This window comes from Palaemon carinicauda, chromosome 37 (assembly GCF_036898095.1).
Source record: "Palaemon carinicauda isolate YSFRI2023 chromosome 37, ASM3689809v2, whole genome shotgun sequence".
NCBI classification, from domain to species: Eukaryota; Metazoa; Arthropoda; class Malacostraca; order Decapoda; family Palaemonidae; genus Palaemon; species Palaemon carinicauda.
Window position 1 is genome coordinate 25,213,510 of NC_090761.1, and position 17,355 is coordinate 25,230,864.

The following is a 17,355-nucleotide window of genomic DNA, read 5'->3' on the forward strand; positions in this document are numbered from 1 at the left end:
GAGTGGAGAGATACCCCTTCCACGACACCAACCACAAAAGACTCTCCACTTTGCTTGGTAGACTCCCTCAGAGGACCTTCGCAGGTACCGAGACATTCTCTCCGCAACCTGTTGCGAAAAGCCTCTCTCCGCGAGGAGACGCTGGATAGTCTCCAGGCGTGAAGCCGAAGTGAGGCTATGGCCCTGTGAGGGACGCCGGAGTGGGGTTGTCTGAGAAGCTCGTGTCGTGGAGGAAGCTCCCTCGGGAGTTCCGTCAGGAGCTGCAGAAGGTCCGGAAACCATTCCGCGTGATGCCATAGCGGAGCTACCAGAGTCATCGAACAGTTGACCGATAGTCTGGTCCTGTTGAGCACCCTTCTCATCAGACAGAACGGTGGGAAGGCATACATGTCGATGTTGTCCCACCGTTGCTGGAAACCATCTTGCCAGAGTGCCTTGGGGTCCGGGACTGGGGAGCAGTACAGAGGCAGCTTGAAGTTCAAGGCCGTCGCGAACAAGTCCACAGTCGGGGAACCCCACAAAGTCAGGACTTTGTTGGCTATCTGAGGATCCGAAGACCACTCGGTACTAACTATCTGCGAGGCCCTGCTCAGACTGTCGGCGAGCACATTCCTCTTGCCAGGAATGAAGCGAGCTGATAGTGTTATCGAGTGGGTTTCGGTCCACCTCAGAGTCTCTACTGCAAGATGGGATAGCTGTTGCGAAAAAGTGCCTCCCTGCTTGTTGATATAAGCCACTACCGTGGTGTTGTCGCTCATCACCACCACGTAGTGACCCGCCAGGGACCGTTGGAACTGCTGAAGAGCCAGAAAGACGGCCGTCAATTCTAGCAGGTTGATGTGTAGGCACTTTTCTGATTCTGACCAAAGGCCTGCGGCCCTCTGGTTCAGAACGTGTGCCCCCCACCCTTCTTTTGACGCGTCCGAAAACAGTCAATTTCGGGGGGAGGACGAGAAGACTCACTCCCTTCCGCAGGTTCTCGTCGACCAGCCACCACCGCAAGTCCGTCTGTTCCAGAGACCCCATTGGGATCAGAATGTCTGGGGAATCGGAGCCTTGATTCCACCGGGACTTGAGCCGCCATTGAAGGGATCTCATCCTGAGACGGCTGTTTGGAACCAGACGGGCCAGGGAGGATAGGTGACCTAAGAGACGGAACCACGATTGGGCGGGGAGTTCTTCTCGCCTGAGGAAGGGTTCCGCCACCCTCCTCAGTATTGCTATCCGGTCGTCTGATGGAAAGGCTTTGTGGAGATTGGTGTCTATTAGCATGCCTAGATAAACCAGTCGTTGGGACGGCTGCAGAGAGGACTTCTCGAGGTTTACCACGATCCCCAGATCCTGGCAAAGCTCCAGAAGCCTGTCTCGGTGCCGAAGAAGGGTCGACTCCGAGTCTGCTAGGATCAGCCAATCGTCCAGATAACGAAGGAGACGAATGCGGTTCCTGTGCGCCCAAGATGAAATCAGGGTGAACACTCTGGTGAACACCTGAGGAGCTGTGTAGAGACCGAAACACAGCACCTTGAACTGGTAGATCTTGTTGTCTAGGCAAAATCTCAGGTACTTCCTGGAAGACGGATGGATTGGGATCTGGAAGTACGCATCCTTTAGATCCAGTGTGCACATGAAGTCTTGTGGTCTGACCGTGTCTGCTGTCTCCATGCTGAACCGGGTTTGTTTGACAAACCTGTTCAGAGCTGAGAGATCGATGACGGGTCTCCAGCCTCCAGTAGCCTTCTCTACAAGAAAGAGTCGACTGAAGAAGCCTGGGGAGCCATCCACGACCTACTGGAGAGCACCCTTCTCGAGCATGGTCTCGACTTCGGCCTGAAGGGCCAGCCCCTTTGCCGGTCCCGTGGCATAGGAGCTCAACGACACTGGATTCGCTGTCAGGGGAGGTTGAGATGTTGTGAACGGGACGCGATAGCCTTGGCCGATCACTGAGACCGTACAAGCATCGGCTCCGTGTTGCTGCCACCTGCGGACGCAACGCTGAAGGCATCCCCCCACAGGTGGCCACGTAGGGGGACTGCCACCCTTAGGGCTTGCGGCCGCGGCCGCCACCCCTAGGAGTCTTGCCTCCCCTGGAGGACTTACCGCCCCTCTTGACCTTGGCTGGAAAGGGCTGGGGCTTAGACACTACCTTCTTAACTGCCGGTGCCTGCTTGGGAGCCTTACGAGGCTGTTGCTGCTGTTGTGACGGGGCTGGAGGCTTATAGGGCCGAGTTGTAAGGGCCCTATGGAGGAGGGAGTCCGTGCTGGATATCCTCCACCTCTCAGCCGTTCGCTCCATGTCCTGAGGCTCAAACAGGTTCTCCCCTAGAAGGGAAGCATGTCGGAGCCTACACACATCCACGGCGGGGACCTTCTGATGGAATCTCTCGGACACAGCATCGCGACGCTTCAACACCGAGTTGGCTCACAGGGTGGTAACCTGGTGCGCTAAAAACTCAATGGAGCGGGTGCCCGAGAGTAAGAAGGTCTCCAGGGCCTTCCTATTGGTCTCCTTGGACAAGTCCTCCGATCGCAATAGGATGCCCAGAGATCCTAGCCAAAAGTCCAGCCACGAAGTGGCCTGCATGGCACACTTAGCGACCTTCTCGTGGCTAAGGATCTCTGCCGCCGAGAACGACACCTGCTGGGCAGAGAGCTTCTCAAGGGAAACTCCCTTCGCCAGCTCCTCCACAGAGTGATGGAGAGGAAGAGCGAGGTTGTGCTCACCCAGGATCTCGAAATACCTCCTCTGCTGAAGACGAGGAGGAGGGATGAGCTTGTTCCCGGCAGTGGAACGACTGGAGGAGGCAAGAAGTGCGAGCTGAGCGTTGGCCCTAGCTCTGGCACTCTTCAGACCCCGAGACCAGGGCAGAGCCGCACTGGTCTTAGGGGCCTTCCGAACGTCAAACACTTCATCCAAGATCGTGTCTTTGCCTTCACGGGGGGCGATGACTGGATCCATAAGCCCGTTAAGTTGCCTTATCAGGCTTAGGACCTGCCAGAATGCATGTTCGGATTCTTGCTGTTCTCCTCTCTGCGGGCTGGCAGCTAAGTCTCCTGCCCCAAAGATCTCTTCCTGGGGTGACACGTGGACATTCCCCCGGGTAGTCGTGGGTTCCTGACGAATCCTTGCAGAGGATTTAGGGACAGTCTTGCCTCCTTGGATTCCCTCCTGGGAGGGATACAGGATCCCAACAACGAGGTTCGAGGGGCCCCTTCCTCACGAGATGATTCTCCTGCATGAAGCGAAGTCTCCCCCCTTGGTGCCGAAGGGAAGACTACCGCCCCACTGGACTCACCTGAGGACGGAAAGGCCTCGTCCACGGGAGAAGGAGAAAGCATCGTGCAGGAGAATGGGCCTTCGGGACCGACCTCTTGGGAACCAACTTGGGCATGGGGGAAGTCACCACGAAGTCCACTCCTCTCTTTCTCTTCAGCGTCGGAGAGACAGCCGTTGGTTTGTTACCCTGGTCGGCAAGTGCTGGTTTCATAACCCTCACTAACGCTCGCGCCAGAGGACCAAACCAAGTCTGTTGCTCCAAGGACACAGAGTCCGAAATCCTCGCTAAAGGAAATGGGATCGGGCGATCCTTTGGAGTGGACACCACGGTACCTGCCTGAAAAGAAGGTGGGGAAGAATGATGTACTAACCTCTCCTCGTCCTGCACTACCAACCTGTGTTTGGGTGGAGGTGATCCCGAGTGCCGTCTAGGAACACGTGTTCCTGCTGCTACCACCGGCTGCGGAATTCGCCGCGAACGATGGTCGCGCGGGCGCGCAGGCGAGTGGGCGCGAGGGTGGGCAGGTGAATGAACGCGTGTCCGAGGCGGCGAACGCAAGCGTTGGCGCGTCGGCGAGGAAACGCGCTGCCGCGTGGGTGAGGAAGACCGCTGGCGATGTAGATCCACAGGCGATCGATGATGAGCTGGTGAGCGCTGACGCGCAGGTTGGCAATGGCGCGTTGTGGCATGTCGACGCGTTGGCGAACGATTCCGAGCAGCATGCGCAGGTGAGCGATCGCGCTATGGCGAGTAGCATGCGCAGGTGAGCGATCGCGCGATGGCGAGCAGCATGCGCAGGTGAGCGATCGCACGATGGCGAGCAGCATGCGCAGGTGGGCGATCGCGCGATGGCGAGCTAGTAGCTGGCGAACCATGTTCCTTCAGAAGCGTAAGAGAACGTTGGCGCGACGGCTGTAACACACACGGGCGATCCAGAGATCGCCGAGAGACAGGTGATCGCTGACACGTAGAACGCTGTTGAATAGGCGATACTAAAATCGCCTGTGCGCGCTGGCGAGCAGGTGATCGCTGGCGTGTAGGTGATCGCTGGCGAGCCGGAGATCGCTGGCGAGCAGAAGGTCGACGCGTGTCCTGTGAAAGGACAGGTGGCGCGGCAAGGGCAGGTGGTGCGGCGCGTTCACGAGCAGGAACTGGAAGATCACTGGCGCGTTGGCGAACATGTGCTTTTGACACACGGGCAGCACGATGTTGCGTAGCCACAGGATCAGGCAGATGGTGAGCAGGGAGCTCAGCAGGAACTGTAGGATGGTCAGAGACCGCAGGGCGACGGTCCTCAAATTAGCGCTGACGCTCAGAAGAGAGCTGACGAGCAGGAGAGCGCTGGCGAGGAGGGCGAACATCAGGAGAGCGCCGACAAGCAGGAGAGTTTTGACGAGTAGGAGATCGCTGACGAGCAGGAGAGCGCTGACGATCAGGAGAGCGCTGACGAGCAGGAGAGCGCCTGTGCGCTAGCACTGCTCGTGGAAGGGAAGGATCCTTTTGCCCCGAAGGGACCGTTGCCCGTCTGGTGACGAGTTCTCCAGAAGGCGAAGATCTGGCAGGAGTTGGTGAACGGTCTGCAGAGAGGTCCAAGGAAGACGGAACTGTAGGTTGAGGCTGACAAGGAGAGTCCCCCTCGGAGGAAGACGGCCCAAAAAGGCGCCTCTTAACCCCTTTGTAAGGGGAAGGAAGGCCCTTGCGGCATAGCGGACGGTGAGCATTACGGCGGAGGCGGCCTCGGGGAAGATCGTCGGGACCATCGGTCCTCCGAAGGGGAGTCTCCGTTAAAGCACTTCCCCCAGAAGGAAGCTGAGCAGCAGCAGAGACCGAAGGACTCACTTCCCCCTTCGAAGGATGTGCGGAAGGGGGAGGAGAGCCCTTAGCACCATCATCCGCAACAGCACCTGCGGAGGATTGCCCAGCCACGTCGGAGGCCTCTGTCACCACGACATCGACAATAGACAGAGGGTCTACCTCTGCTACCGCTGGCGACTGCTTAACAGCGGCCCCCAACGAGACAAAGTCAATAAAGGCGACCCTGGAGGGCAAGCCCTTAAGCCCCAGGGACGACCAAATCTGCAAAAGATCATCATTGGTTAAGGCATTATCAATAACCTCCCCCGGAGGAGGAGGGGGAACCGCCTCGCTATGGGAGGCGACGCCCTTTCCCCCCACCCAAGGTAGGGAAACAGAACTAGGGCCTGCGCTACCACTCGGCCGACTCTCCTCAGGAGACGGACGAGGGGGAGCTTCGGAGGAGGTTTGGGCGGCGGAAGAAGAGTCCCAAGAACCTTCCTCCTTCAAGGCTAACCCCGAAGGAAAACGGTCTCTCTTGGACTTCTTACGCCGACGGCCAAACCTCTCCCACTGGAAGGCAGACCACTCCCTGCACTCACGGCACATGTTCTCCTGGTCACACCGTCGGCCCCGGCATTGAGGGCAAAGGGTGTGCGGATCCGTAGTTACGTCCGACATGAAAGTCCCACAAGGACGACCGGCAACTCCAGGGCATGTACGCATTGTAAAGAAATAATAATGAAGGTCAACTTCCAACCAACACACACGCTGTAAAGAAAAAGCAGAAAATTAAAGGCTGTCACGAGGACGATGAGCAGACACGTCTGATCACCGCCGAGCCAAAAGTGAAGTGAAGCAAGTCACCGGTGTGTGGAGGGGGGAGGGGTAGCAAGCTACCCTTTCCCACCCCCCGCTAACTAGCGCGGGGGTAATTAACCCTCGTTAAAACTATTGGCTCGTCATTTCAGCTGCGCTAAAAGGTAAACCCTATGTAAATAGCGTGGTTTGTATTTTGGTTACGGAACAAATAATACTTACCCACAAGAGTAAACTTCATCAGGTGACATCCATCCAACACAGGATACTAAGTCAGTATGCTTTGGTTTATTCTGAAGAGATGTTTTAAACCGCATCACTAAAATCTGAAAGTAAAGTGTATGAGCAAATACAGGTTAGATGAAATATAAAAAAATGTTTAAATTTGTATTTTTCATAACTATACAAATTTGAGTCCTTTACATGGAATAATAACAGCAAAGGTGCGAATACAGCACTTAAAAACTTATAAAAAGGTGTTCACGACCAACAGGTAGTAGCGGTGCCAGTAGCAATGAGGCAACTGGTACATTTGGCTTGCTGACAACTCAGGTAAGGCAATCGGCCCATCTGGATCGCTAACAACTCAGGTGAGGCAACCGGCCCATCTGGATCGCTAACAACTCAGGTGAGGCAACCGGCCCATCTGGATCGCTAACAACTCAGGTAAGGCAACCGGCCCATCTGGATCGCTAACAACTCAGGTAAGGCAACAGGCCCACCTGGATCGCTAACAACTCAGGTGAGGCAACCGACCCCTCTGGCTCGCTGACGACTAAGGTGAGGCAACTGGCCCCTCTGGGTTGCTGAAAACTCAGGTAAGGCAACCGGCCCATCGTAAGTTGAGGTTCTGTCAACCACATGTACCAGTGGTTTGATAGTACAAGCAGGTAAATGGCCCTGGCTTTAAGGGTTGTTTTTGAGTCAATAATCTGTGCTGTACACCTTGAAAAATCATATGATGGGTTCGAAATCCTCTGAAGACCCACGGGTGTTTGATTGCTTCCTCAAACGCCGCCTCTGGATTGGACACGATTATCTAAGTCCTCCTGCTCAGTTTGTCATCCACGACGTTCCTTCTGCCTAGAATAAAGCAGGCTGTTAGAGCAAACGAGTTGAGCTCTGCCCACTCGAGAATTTCTACTGCCAGCTGGCACTGTTGTTTGTTTATGTAAGCCACTACAATGGTGTTGTTGCTTATCAACACCACTGAGTGACCTGTGAGAAGAGAGCAAAATTGCTGAAGATCTTGAAATGCTGCCTTCAGTCCTAGGACATTTACGTTCTCTTGCTGCTCCATCTCAGACCAGAATCCCACTGCTAGATGTTGACAGAAGTGAGCCCATCCTTCTTTAGATGCATCTATGAAGAGAAAGAACGGAGGCAGAAATTAGAGGACATCCTTTCAAGAGGTTTAACTCTTCTAACCACCACTAAAGATTCTTTAAGGATTCTTCCCCTACCAGAAATAGTGAGATTGGATGGTTCAAGTGTTGAGAATAATACATACTGCTTCCACTCCCACTACAGGTACCGGAAGTAAATAAAACCACAGGGCACTAGCATCTCTAGGGATGACAGGTGTCCTAGTAGGCTCTGGCACTGAAGAGCTAGCAAGTGGGATAGATGCAGGAAGGGTAGAGCTACTTCCATGAGACTGGTGACTCTTTCCTGGGACAGAAACAAGTTTTTTATTTCTATGCTTATGTCCATAGTAAGATACGACAGACTTTATGTTGGCATCAATATAGACTTCTTTTGATTTACCGTGATAACCAGATCCTTGGAAAACAAAAGAAGCCTGTCTTTGTGAAGGAAAAGGATGTCCGATGTGGCCAGATTGAGCCAATCATCCAGATACCAAAGGCGACGAATGCCATTGGCATGTGCCCACACCAAAACTAAAGTAACAACTCGTGAAAACTTGAGGGGCGGTCAAAAGACCGAAGCATTGAGTACCCTGAACTGGAATATCTGCTGGCCACCATCATCCGTGGGTACTTCCTGGAAGATGGATGAATTGGGATCTGGAAATACCAATATCTCACAAGATAGGTAACAAGGCCCTAATTAAAGCCAAGGATGGCATTTTTCCAGAACTATGATGATCACAGACCTCCATTCTAAAGCTGAATTCTTTGCCTAAATGTCTTACACTATGTTCAATAACATATTTTGGGGTTTATGTAGTTGGTTGGGACAGGCATAAACTTTCTTATTACTTGTTAAATCAATTTTATTTATGGGGAAATTTTTATATTTGTCTGAAATACGATATGAAGATAGTTTTACAATATATGAAATATTATAATTTAGTGTGACATGGCCAAGAGTAAAGTGAGTTAGGAAACAAACACAAGGTCGAGACTTATTGATAGGGTAAGCTAAGGATACGGCATTCTAAGTATTGGATTGCAGGGGCATAGGCTATTACCTCCGGTAGGTAAGTAAGGATATGGCTTCTAGGTTAGGTTAGGTGGGGAACCTTAGATTTGGTGATATTCTTGTGTTTGTTTCCCTTTTAAAAGGTGGGTTTTCATTCATAACTTTCGGAATTTTAAAATGTCAAAATTTCTAAAAATACGAGTTCCCACCCACTTTTTTATATCATAGTTTAAATTACCCATAAGTACAATTGGAAAAATTCTTATATTATTCCTTAGGAATATTGTACTATGGTAAATATATAGCATTTTAATTACTGACCCAGTTCATCTCAGCCAATTACAAAAGCTCCCATTTTTTTTCCAAATATTGATGCATTAATGTTGTTACTCATCTTGAGATATTTCTATCTTTTATTCATTAATTCTCATATAGTTTATTTATTACCTTTCCTCACACGGCTATTTTCCCCTGTTGGAGCCCTTGGATTTGTAGATTCCTGCTTTTCAAACTAGGATTGTAGCTTAGCTGGTAATAATAATAATAATAATAAAAGTATTGTCTATGCTAGTGGTATTTTTTATTCATTTCAGAAGCAGGTCTTATGCAAGCTATTTGACTTATATAAGGATACCTTCACTTTTATAGTTTTAAATTGAAATTCTTTTTATTCTTTATTTATAGTAAAAGATATCGGCTTCAATGACCTTCGATGTCAGGATGCCAGAAAACTCAAATTCAATCTCCTGTACATGGATGAATAATATCCCTAACTGACCCATGGTCCTCGATATTCACATCACTGTTCATGCCTCTTATTCATATTTGAATACAGAAAATAAGATAATAAATTAATGAAGGACAAAGGAATATGTCATTATTTTGCTCTGGATAGACACTTTTTCCTTACTTGATTCTGCCCTAATGCAGAAGTATAGAATCCGGATGATCAAGTTTTATCGTTGTCAAATGTCAACTTTTGCACTCAGGAATTTTCATAGTAGTAGTAGTAATTGGGATTTGCCTTTTAATCGGCTCTTTCTCTCCAGTTTGACCGTGATTGAACTGTCCACTATTGTTGTTGTTATTATTATTATTATTATTATTATATATCATCATCATCTTCATCGTTACAAGCCAAGCTACAACCCTAGTTAGAAAAGTAGGATGCTATAAGCCCAGGGGCTCCAACAGGGAAAAATAGCCCAGTAAGGAAAGGAAATAAATAAAATACATAAATAATGAACAATAAGGACAGCGACAATAGTAAATTGGATCTTTCATATAAAAACTATACAAATTAAAAAAAGAAGCAAGAGGAAGAGAAACAAGATAGAATACCTACATCCAAAGCTTTTTAGCTTTAGTTTTGAATTCATGCAGATGAGAATAAGGATATATAAGTCAGTAACGGTATTTACGCTTGTTCTTATATGAAGGCGGTGGTGTTATAATGAAAAGATGAATAAAAAAAATGAAAGGAAATTCAGTACAAGTTTATTAAAGGAATGTTTGAGCAAGTTTCAACTGTATCTTATTTGGGTAGATAGCATAAACGCACTTACTGAGTAGAGAGTAGAATTGAATATATATTTTTTTCATAATATTATACCCGACAATTTTGGGAATACTGAAAACGTCTTTTAGAAACATCCCAGAAATATGTATTGAAATTGAAAATGTAAGGAATTATAAAAAGCAAAAACTCGAGAAATAAGTGAAACGACAAAATGAATTAGAATAGAAGTAACAAAAAAGAAAATAGGAATAAAAAGTTAGGGTTTTTAAATGGTAATGACAAATTATTACATGGATGAACATAATATTTTTTAAGGTGTCTTAATGGTGAATGAAAGGTTAAACATGACAGACTTGAGAAAAAAAAGCTTATAGAAACAAGAGTCAAAGTTATGGGCTTCGTGGGTTGTGTGGAGAGAAATTATACAACAGCATTTCAAAAGCAGTTGCGTAGAATTAAGGATTATGGCTTTACGGTCTGACTAAGGCAAGAGCCCGTGTCTTACACAATGGTAAGGCAAATCTGACAGACAAACAGATTAGGGGAACCGAAGTCTGGCGTCAAATTACCACTTGCAGGCTCACAACAACTGCTTCAGGAGCTCACAATCCTGGGTTCCCTCTTTTAAAGTAAATTCATTGTTTTTTATTATTATTCGCTTACGGTCTGCCAAAGTATGAACCGGTGTCTTGCATCAGGCAAGGTAATCTAAAACGAACGAACCTGGGACCTTGTCAGTGTTCTAAAACAGATACCCTTAACATGATTTTTCCAGTCTTTGTCCCATTTGAATAGGAAAAGGACAGTACGCCATATGAATTGTAGTGTCTTTTTTAACAAGTTTTGTGTATTTTTTGTCATCATAAAAGTTGTAAATCAATTGCATTATGCTGAAAGCAATGTTTACTCTTGAACCAGTTTGACCGTTGCCATGGTAACTGACGGTTCGGCTCCCTATAAAAGAAAACAAACTTGTCTATGAGGTAGGTATGTCAGTGAACCTAGGCTTATTATTATTATTATTATTATTATTATTATTATTATTAATATTATTATTATTATTATTATTATTATTATTATTAGCTAAGCTACAACCCTGGTTGGAAAAGCTGGGTGTTACAAGCCCAAGGGCTCCAACAGGAAAAAGATAGCCCAACACGGAAAGGAAATAAACTATACAAGATTTAATGAACAATTAAAATAGAATATTTTAAGAACACTAACAACATTAAAACAATCTTTCATAAGTAAACTAAAAAGGGACATGTCAGTCTGTTCAACATAAAACATTTGCGACATTTACAAAAAAAAAGCCTTGGTGAACTTAGAATATATTTAGATCCTACATATTTATTATACTGACAATGCTCTCGTAATCTATTGTCATTATTATTCTTCGATTATTCAATTTCATCATGTTTGTTAGTTGCTGGAAACTCCACCACCGAAGTCAAGAACAGCTGATTAAGTGCGGCATCACCGTTGCCATAACAACGGCTGAACACCATTTCGGCGTCTCGTTATGTTATTAATATACTTGCATATTTGAGCAAAACTAGGATCTGTAATTATTCGAAAGTATCCCTATACCCTGAGGATCAGTCTTATTAGTAACTGCTGTGGTATGTTCACATCGTTGTTAAATAAACTGGTAAAACATGTGATCACATGGTCACATTTTCATTGTAAACAAACTCCAGCTTACATTTCCAATTTTGTTTTGATCTGCAACTTTCATTTGTTCGATAGATCGTTTTATTTGCTTGCCCTTTTTGACCTGTGGGTGGCTCTTTTGGTAAAATAACGGCCTCCAATTCGCTTTTCTATATCTTTTATCAGTTCAGTAAGTAATTTCCTTTTTATTTCAGAAAGGGGTTAAATGTAAGTGCTAATCGGAGGACATTTTCTGTGACAGTTTGTATTTCATCTATGACCCAGCGCTTGGCAGTGGTACTTTTAATTGACAATTAATTCAATCCAACGTTATTCTATATAGAAATTAAAGGGTTAGTGATATCCAATATTTGTCTAGCAGAACCGAGTTGCGTACAAGAGGACAATATTAGTTATGACTTATGAGACATGAACTTGCTGGTGTGACGGTCTGAACGATCCCCTGGTCTCAGAATTCTCCTTGAAATTGTATAATGGTTCTTTTCCGCCATTAGCTCGCTTCGCTCGCATGAAAATATAACATCAAGCTCGTATGTACTGGCAAGCGGTAATGTTGAGCTGTGCACGTTAACATTGCAGGAAAATAAAACGTCAACCTCGTATGCACTGGCAAACGGTAATGTTCGCGCATGCGCAGATTATCAAGGAGAATTCTGAGACCGGGGGATCGTTCAGACCGTCATACCCGGAATCAAACGGACCTCTTCAAACACTTATTTGAACCCCATTGTTAGATTTGTTAACTATTAAGAACTTTGATATACTAAGTTCCAACAACTGCAGAAATTAATTTCTCATTTATTGTACTAGTTAAACCTGTCTTCGTTAACATGTAATATTTTAGTTCCTTCACGTCATTCAAACTTTGACCTTTGTTAGGAGTAGGCTATAACCTCAGCAAAGTTGGAATGGCTTTTTTTAAACTGAAAATGATGCAGTAGCATTTAGCAGGCAGGTAGGTCCCACCGACCCACAAAGTAATGTAACATTCACTTTGACTTTGTTAAAAATTACAAACATACTTTTTGGCTTCCTAATCTTGCTGTTTTAATCATTGGGTTTTTCTTAGAGTTTGAGTATTGGTCCTGTAGTCATTTCCAAGGGATATTATGCTAGAAATTGCAGTGTTCCCCAATAACTTTAATTTTGTTACAGTTTCTGTACTACCTGCCTCTATCCAATATATTTGTTGCTGTCACGCTCTGGGAGCCTTTGTATAGTGACGGACAGGACCTCCCATCTGCATAGAACACCTAACCTAACCTACAAGCCATGTCCTTACCTACTTTCCTTATGGGGGACTAACACACCTTGTGACTCCCTAGACTGCCATATTCTTTGCAATAGGGTTGAAAATAAGGAAGTTATGGAGCATGGCCGTCGTCGTAGTTATAACCCCTTGTTTGTTACTGTCCGATAACGTGAGCCCAAGGAAGTTTTCCCCTGGACATCGCTGGTATTCCGTCGGCAGACTGCCACCAAGTACTCCCATCTTCCCTTCAGTGTCTACCGATTCTGGAAGGAGCTAAGGATGTATCACCTAGATGTTGTGTCCTTCCATGCAAGTGTCGTCGTCGACCTACACAACTCTGGAGAAGGTGAACTTCAATTTCTCCCTTCTCTTTTTGTCTTGGCTGCATATTCTGAGAAGTATGAATAATTAACATCATTGTGAAGTCCAGGAAGTCCGACTGATAGGATTTACGTATGTGTATTTCTTACCGTTTCTATCCCTGTGGGAGAGACATTGCTGTAACTCACTGTCTGTCTGGATGTCGCCCTCCATTCCCCTTCCTGGATGATCATTCTCTCTTTCAGGAGAGAGGGAAGTGGCTCGTGTTGATGATATTGGTACACTATGCTACTGCTGTCCCATGTTGCAAAGTTCCAGAGATGACAACCAAATCTTTGGTTGTGGCGCTTACCAGCAAGAAATCACAACTGGTTAGTCATACAGTCCGAAGTTTGTATGGTTCCTGTGCATGGTTTTGTAAGAGGAGTTGTGTTGTATCAAAACCTTCCTTCCAAGGAAGTGTTTAGATATGAGGTTCAAGGGCTCCGGCCATGATCTGCAGTCATATGATCGTCGGTCGCTATAGATAATCATGCTATTGCTGGCCGCACTCGAGAATCATTCGGTTGCCGGTTGTAATTGGGAATCTTGCTATCTTCCAAGATCAGGAGGTAACTAGCTCACCTATTCCTGTTACTTGTTTCTTTCCAATACTTTATACACCCTGAAGAGAAGGAAGATTATGTCACCAAAGCACAATCTTGCAAGACTTTGCCTAATTCTTCTTGATGCTTCCGTGAGATGAGCAGCGCTGCACTAAAGCTAACCTTCAGAGGTCAGGGTTTTGGTAAAAGGTAATGGCGCTTATGCTCCTGTCCAAGTGATCAGTTTCAGGTGAGACTGAGCACGAGCACTGATGGTCATGACGGGGGCATCTACCCTCGTCACGTCCTGCCTAGGGACATTCCCAGGACGTTTCAGTGATAACATTGCTTAGAATCTACCTACAGCCCTATACTACTCCCAAACTCAGAGGCATTCCTGATTGTATACCCTCACCTCTTTCACAAAGCAAGATAATGTTTAACTGGAAAGAATCCTCTCCGGTTAGACCAATTGGCACAAGGGATAGGAGTTCATGTATCTGCTAATATTCTTGTTCTCGCAAGAACCATTACACACACGCTCACTTTCTAGCACCCGTCACCTATGCTCCATTTTCTTGAAAACGAGCCACCACTAGCATGCGATACCTGTGCTCGGCTCTTACGAGGACGCGCATAGGCACTACAGTATAAGGAGTAATAAAGGTCAGCGGCCTTCTTTCCCATTCCTGGAAGTTCATCTTCTCTCTCGCTCTTCAGAAAATTGTTAAACAGTGAGCACCTTCCTAATAGGGGAAAGTAAGAAGTCACCAAAGCACAGGACAAATGATCGGATCAAGTGTCAGGAGACATCGACCAACCCCTCTGCATGGTTTTGTGGGACTAGTAGTACTATACCAAATCTTAACTCTGGAAGGGGTTAGACTAGCTATGAGAGCTCACGCTCCTGCTACCTCCTGTAGCTCTCTTACAAGACCGAGCATGAGCAATACGGGTCAGGATGTTGCAGCCGCCATATTCCTTCTCCTACCTCAGGATGTTTCTAAGACACTTCGGAGAATCCTTCTTCTCTGTTTATTGATTCAGTGATGGCAGTGATGATTAAGGGATACAATGTAAGTCTTAGGCATGGGTGCACTTCCTTCATAAGCTTGAAGTTCCCTGCCAGGAAAGCTGCTTCCAGATTCAGCTGAGCAACTTTTTATAGACCCTTGGTTGGGTGCCGTCATATACTTCAGCCCAGACCTGAAGCTCCATATTACCGATCAGGTAGAAGGCAAGGACCTTTCAGACTCTGCAGCCCTTATCAATTGACATGTGGATCAAAAAATAACAGTAAGGAGAGGAACTTACTTGAAATCTTCCTAACGATTCTCCAGGTCTTTACCATCAACTCTTCTTTGGAAAAATCAACCGAGTACATATAAACAACCTTCACGTTTCAAAGGAAGATAGCAAGTACTGTATGATCTCTTATCAGAGGAATGGCAAGTATTGTACAATCTGCCATCAGAAGAACGGCAAGTAATGGACTGTCTGTAATCAAAGAAACGGCAAGTGCCGTATCGTCTACTAGCAGGAAATACCTCTCACTCAGTGACCCTGAATGATATGTACACCTTAATATCTATTCTTCAGTCCCTTTGTCTCATCCTTTTCCTCTATGCTTTGGTTTCAAGTTCAAAATCACAGCTTAAGACTGCCTTTTGCAATAAGCTTTCTCACTTGCCTCTCTGATATTTACTCATTTGTGGCTTTCCTCTGGGATTTTTTTCAACTATAGCACTGCCTGTCCTGTCTCTTCCCTGGAGGCAATGCTCTAGGACAGACAGTTGACCTCCTTTTATCATGATAATTTTTTTTTCCTTTTTAAACCCAGTCACATGGCCAGCCAGCAATGAGGACCAGATCATGCTGATAACACATTGAACTTTCATGTCAGGAAACAAAGGTAAAGACTGCAGTCGTCCCTGGACAACCAAAATCTTCTGGCTGAACAATAACAACATCCTCTGTAACTTCCCTCTTCTTGGGGAACTTTGTATACCAGGTTTCCACACCAGTGATTGTTCCAGGATTGTTAAAAAATCACTGGGAAGCAGCCAGCATATTCTCATTCTTCAGTTTTCAGTGGGAATACAGTACAGAAGTGGCTGATTGACAATTTCCTCTCCAAGGGAGTTCCACTCAATCCACACATCTAGGGATCCTGTCATTAGATGGATCCAGAAACACTTCAGAAAGTAAAACACCTGCTATCAAGCTACTGAAATTTTAAGCAATGCTTTTGTTATCTAGTGTTGAAGAACAATTTCACCTTCGTGTCTTACTTCCACAAGCATACAGTAGTGGTTCTATTTCACAGACCTTTAGCTATTGGGCAGGAATGTCCCACCAAATACGCTCAATTACCAGGGGCTCAGAGTAGGATCAGTGACTCCTTACTTTCGTACATATCGGTAAGACTTCTAAGGTTTTGGTATTGCTATCAAAGGACTTTTTTTGCCTCACAATTGATTCAGAACTTCAGTTCTAGAGCAATTTCTAGTAAGCTGCTCTCTTGTTCCCAGGAAGTCAACATCATTCGGGTATCCTTCCACCACACCATATCCTCTGAATACCTTATCCCCTCCTCATGCTTACCTGGCTTACCATTCAAAGTATGTAGATGATTTTGGTTTCATGTTACAGTACTTTGAAGGCTCCTAAGTACCACAACCCTGGTGACATCCAAATTTGCTGATGCTCCTATATGTGCTGTAGAACTGGTAGTGGCATCTTTGAAGGGATTTTTCACCAGGCGTATTCTCTCTGCACTGAATCATGGTTCTCTTCATCTTCCTTGACAATCTGATGCTTCTAACTTTATTTTCCTTTTGTACAAAACTCTTCATGGTAGCTTTACAGCTTTTTTAAGGTGATTCCTTACCTCCAATCCAAACTTGTAGGTTTTCTATATTTCATCTTCATAAATTCCAGTCTACAATTCCCCAAGAATAAGTATCAATCTTCTCATTGTCATTCAAAAAATGAGCTCGAATTCCAAAAATGCAATGCATATCTGTAGTACTTTGTGGTATGTAAACAAGTTTACTGGTAAACACTTACGCCAATCTTTTGCTCTCTTGCATATCTTCAATATGGATCCTTTCACATATTCTGTTTCTAAATTAGATGCATCTCTACAGAATATAACATACCATAGTCAGAATGGCTAGAATACTAGAAACTAATATTGTGTATGGTAATGATTATCAAAGAAAATTGTTTCACAAAAAGAAAGGGGAATAAAGGGATTTTGACGTAGGAAAAATCTATTTCTGGGCGGGGGACCTGTGCCGCCCAGTGAATAAGCTCCTATTAGCACTTATTCTTAGGTAATTTACTGCTAAATATACCAGAGAAAAAATGTAAAGGAGTGCTAGGTTAACTAGCTCGCTCACCTATTGGTGTCGGTATAGAATTGGGCGTATAATCCAGAGGTCCCGCACTATTTAGATTCATCCACGACAAAGACCCCAATAGAGGAGAGCCGTTCAACCTCACTCGGCACCACCAACTCTGCATCCGCTCAGAACCCAACTCCTTAGCACCCAAAGTTTGGGGACTCCAAGGGAGAGGAGCTGGGAGGGTTCACTGGGCGGCACAGGTCCCCCGCCCAGAAATAGATTTTTCCTACGTCAAAATCCCTTTTCTGGGCTTGAACCTGTGCCGGCCAGTGAATATATACAAGAGAAATGTCACCAAACTTGCAAAATAAAGGAAAAACAT

At 45.9% G+C, this 17,355-nt stretch overlaps 2 protein-coding genes across 4 annotated transcripts in view; one reads left to right on the forward strand and one right to left on the reverse strand.

Annotated features, from left to right (window-relative positions):
* Positions 1-9,307, reverse strand: part of Oseg5 (intraflagellar transport protein Oseg5) — a 45,801-nt gene extending 36,494 nt beyond the window's left edge. The window contains exons 1-2 of the mRNA XM_068360876.1: positions 9,184-9,307; positions 6,111-6,214 (exon numbers count right to left, since the gene is read on the reverse strand). Coding sequence (XP_068216977.1) covers positions 6,111-6,205 — 95 coding nt within the window. The 5' untranslated portion in view covers positions 6,206-6,214; positions 9,184-9,307. The remainder of the gene's footprint in view (positions 1-6,110; positions 6,215-9,183) is intronic.
* The window catches only part of LOC137629513 (cilia- and flagella-associated protein 100-like), a 214,085-nt gene that overhangs the window by 63,394 nt on the left and 133,336 nt on the right, over positions 1-17,355 (forward strand). The window contains exon 1 of one of the 3 annotated variants that reach the window (XM_068360879.1): positions 11,274-11,414. The exons of 1 other annotated variant lie outside the window; for it this stretch is intronic. The gene's annotated coding sequence lies outside the window, so the exon portion shown is untranslated. Of the gene's footprint in view, positions 1-11,273; positions 11,415-11,517; positions 11,636-17,355 lie in introns of those variants that run through there. One more of the 3 variants, XM_068360877.1, reaches the window with a different exon arrangement.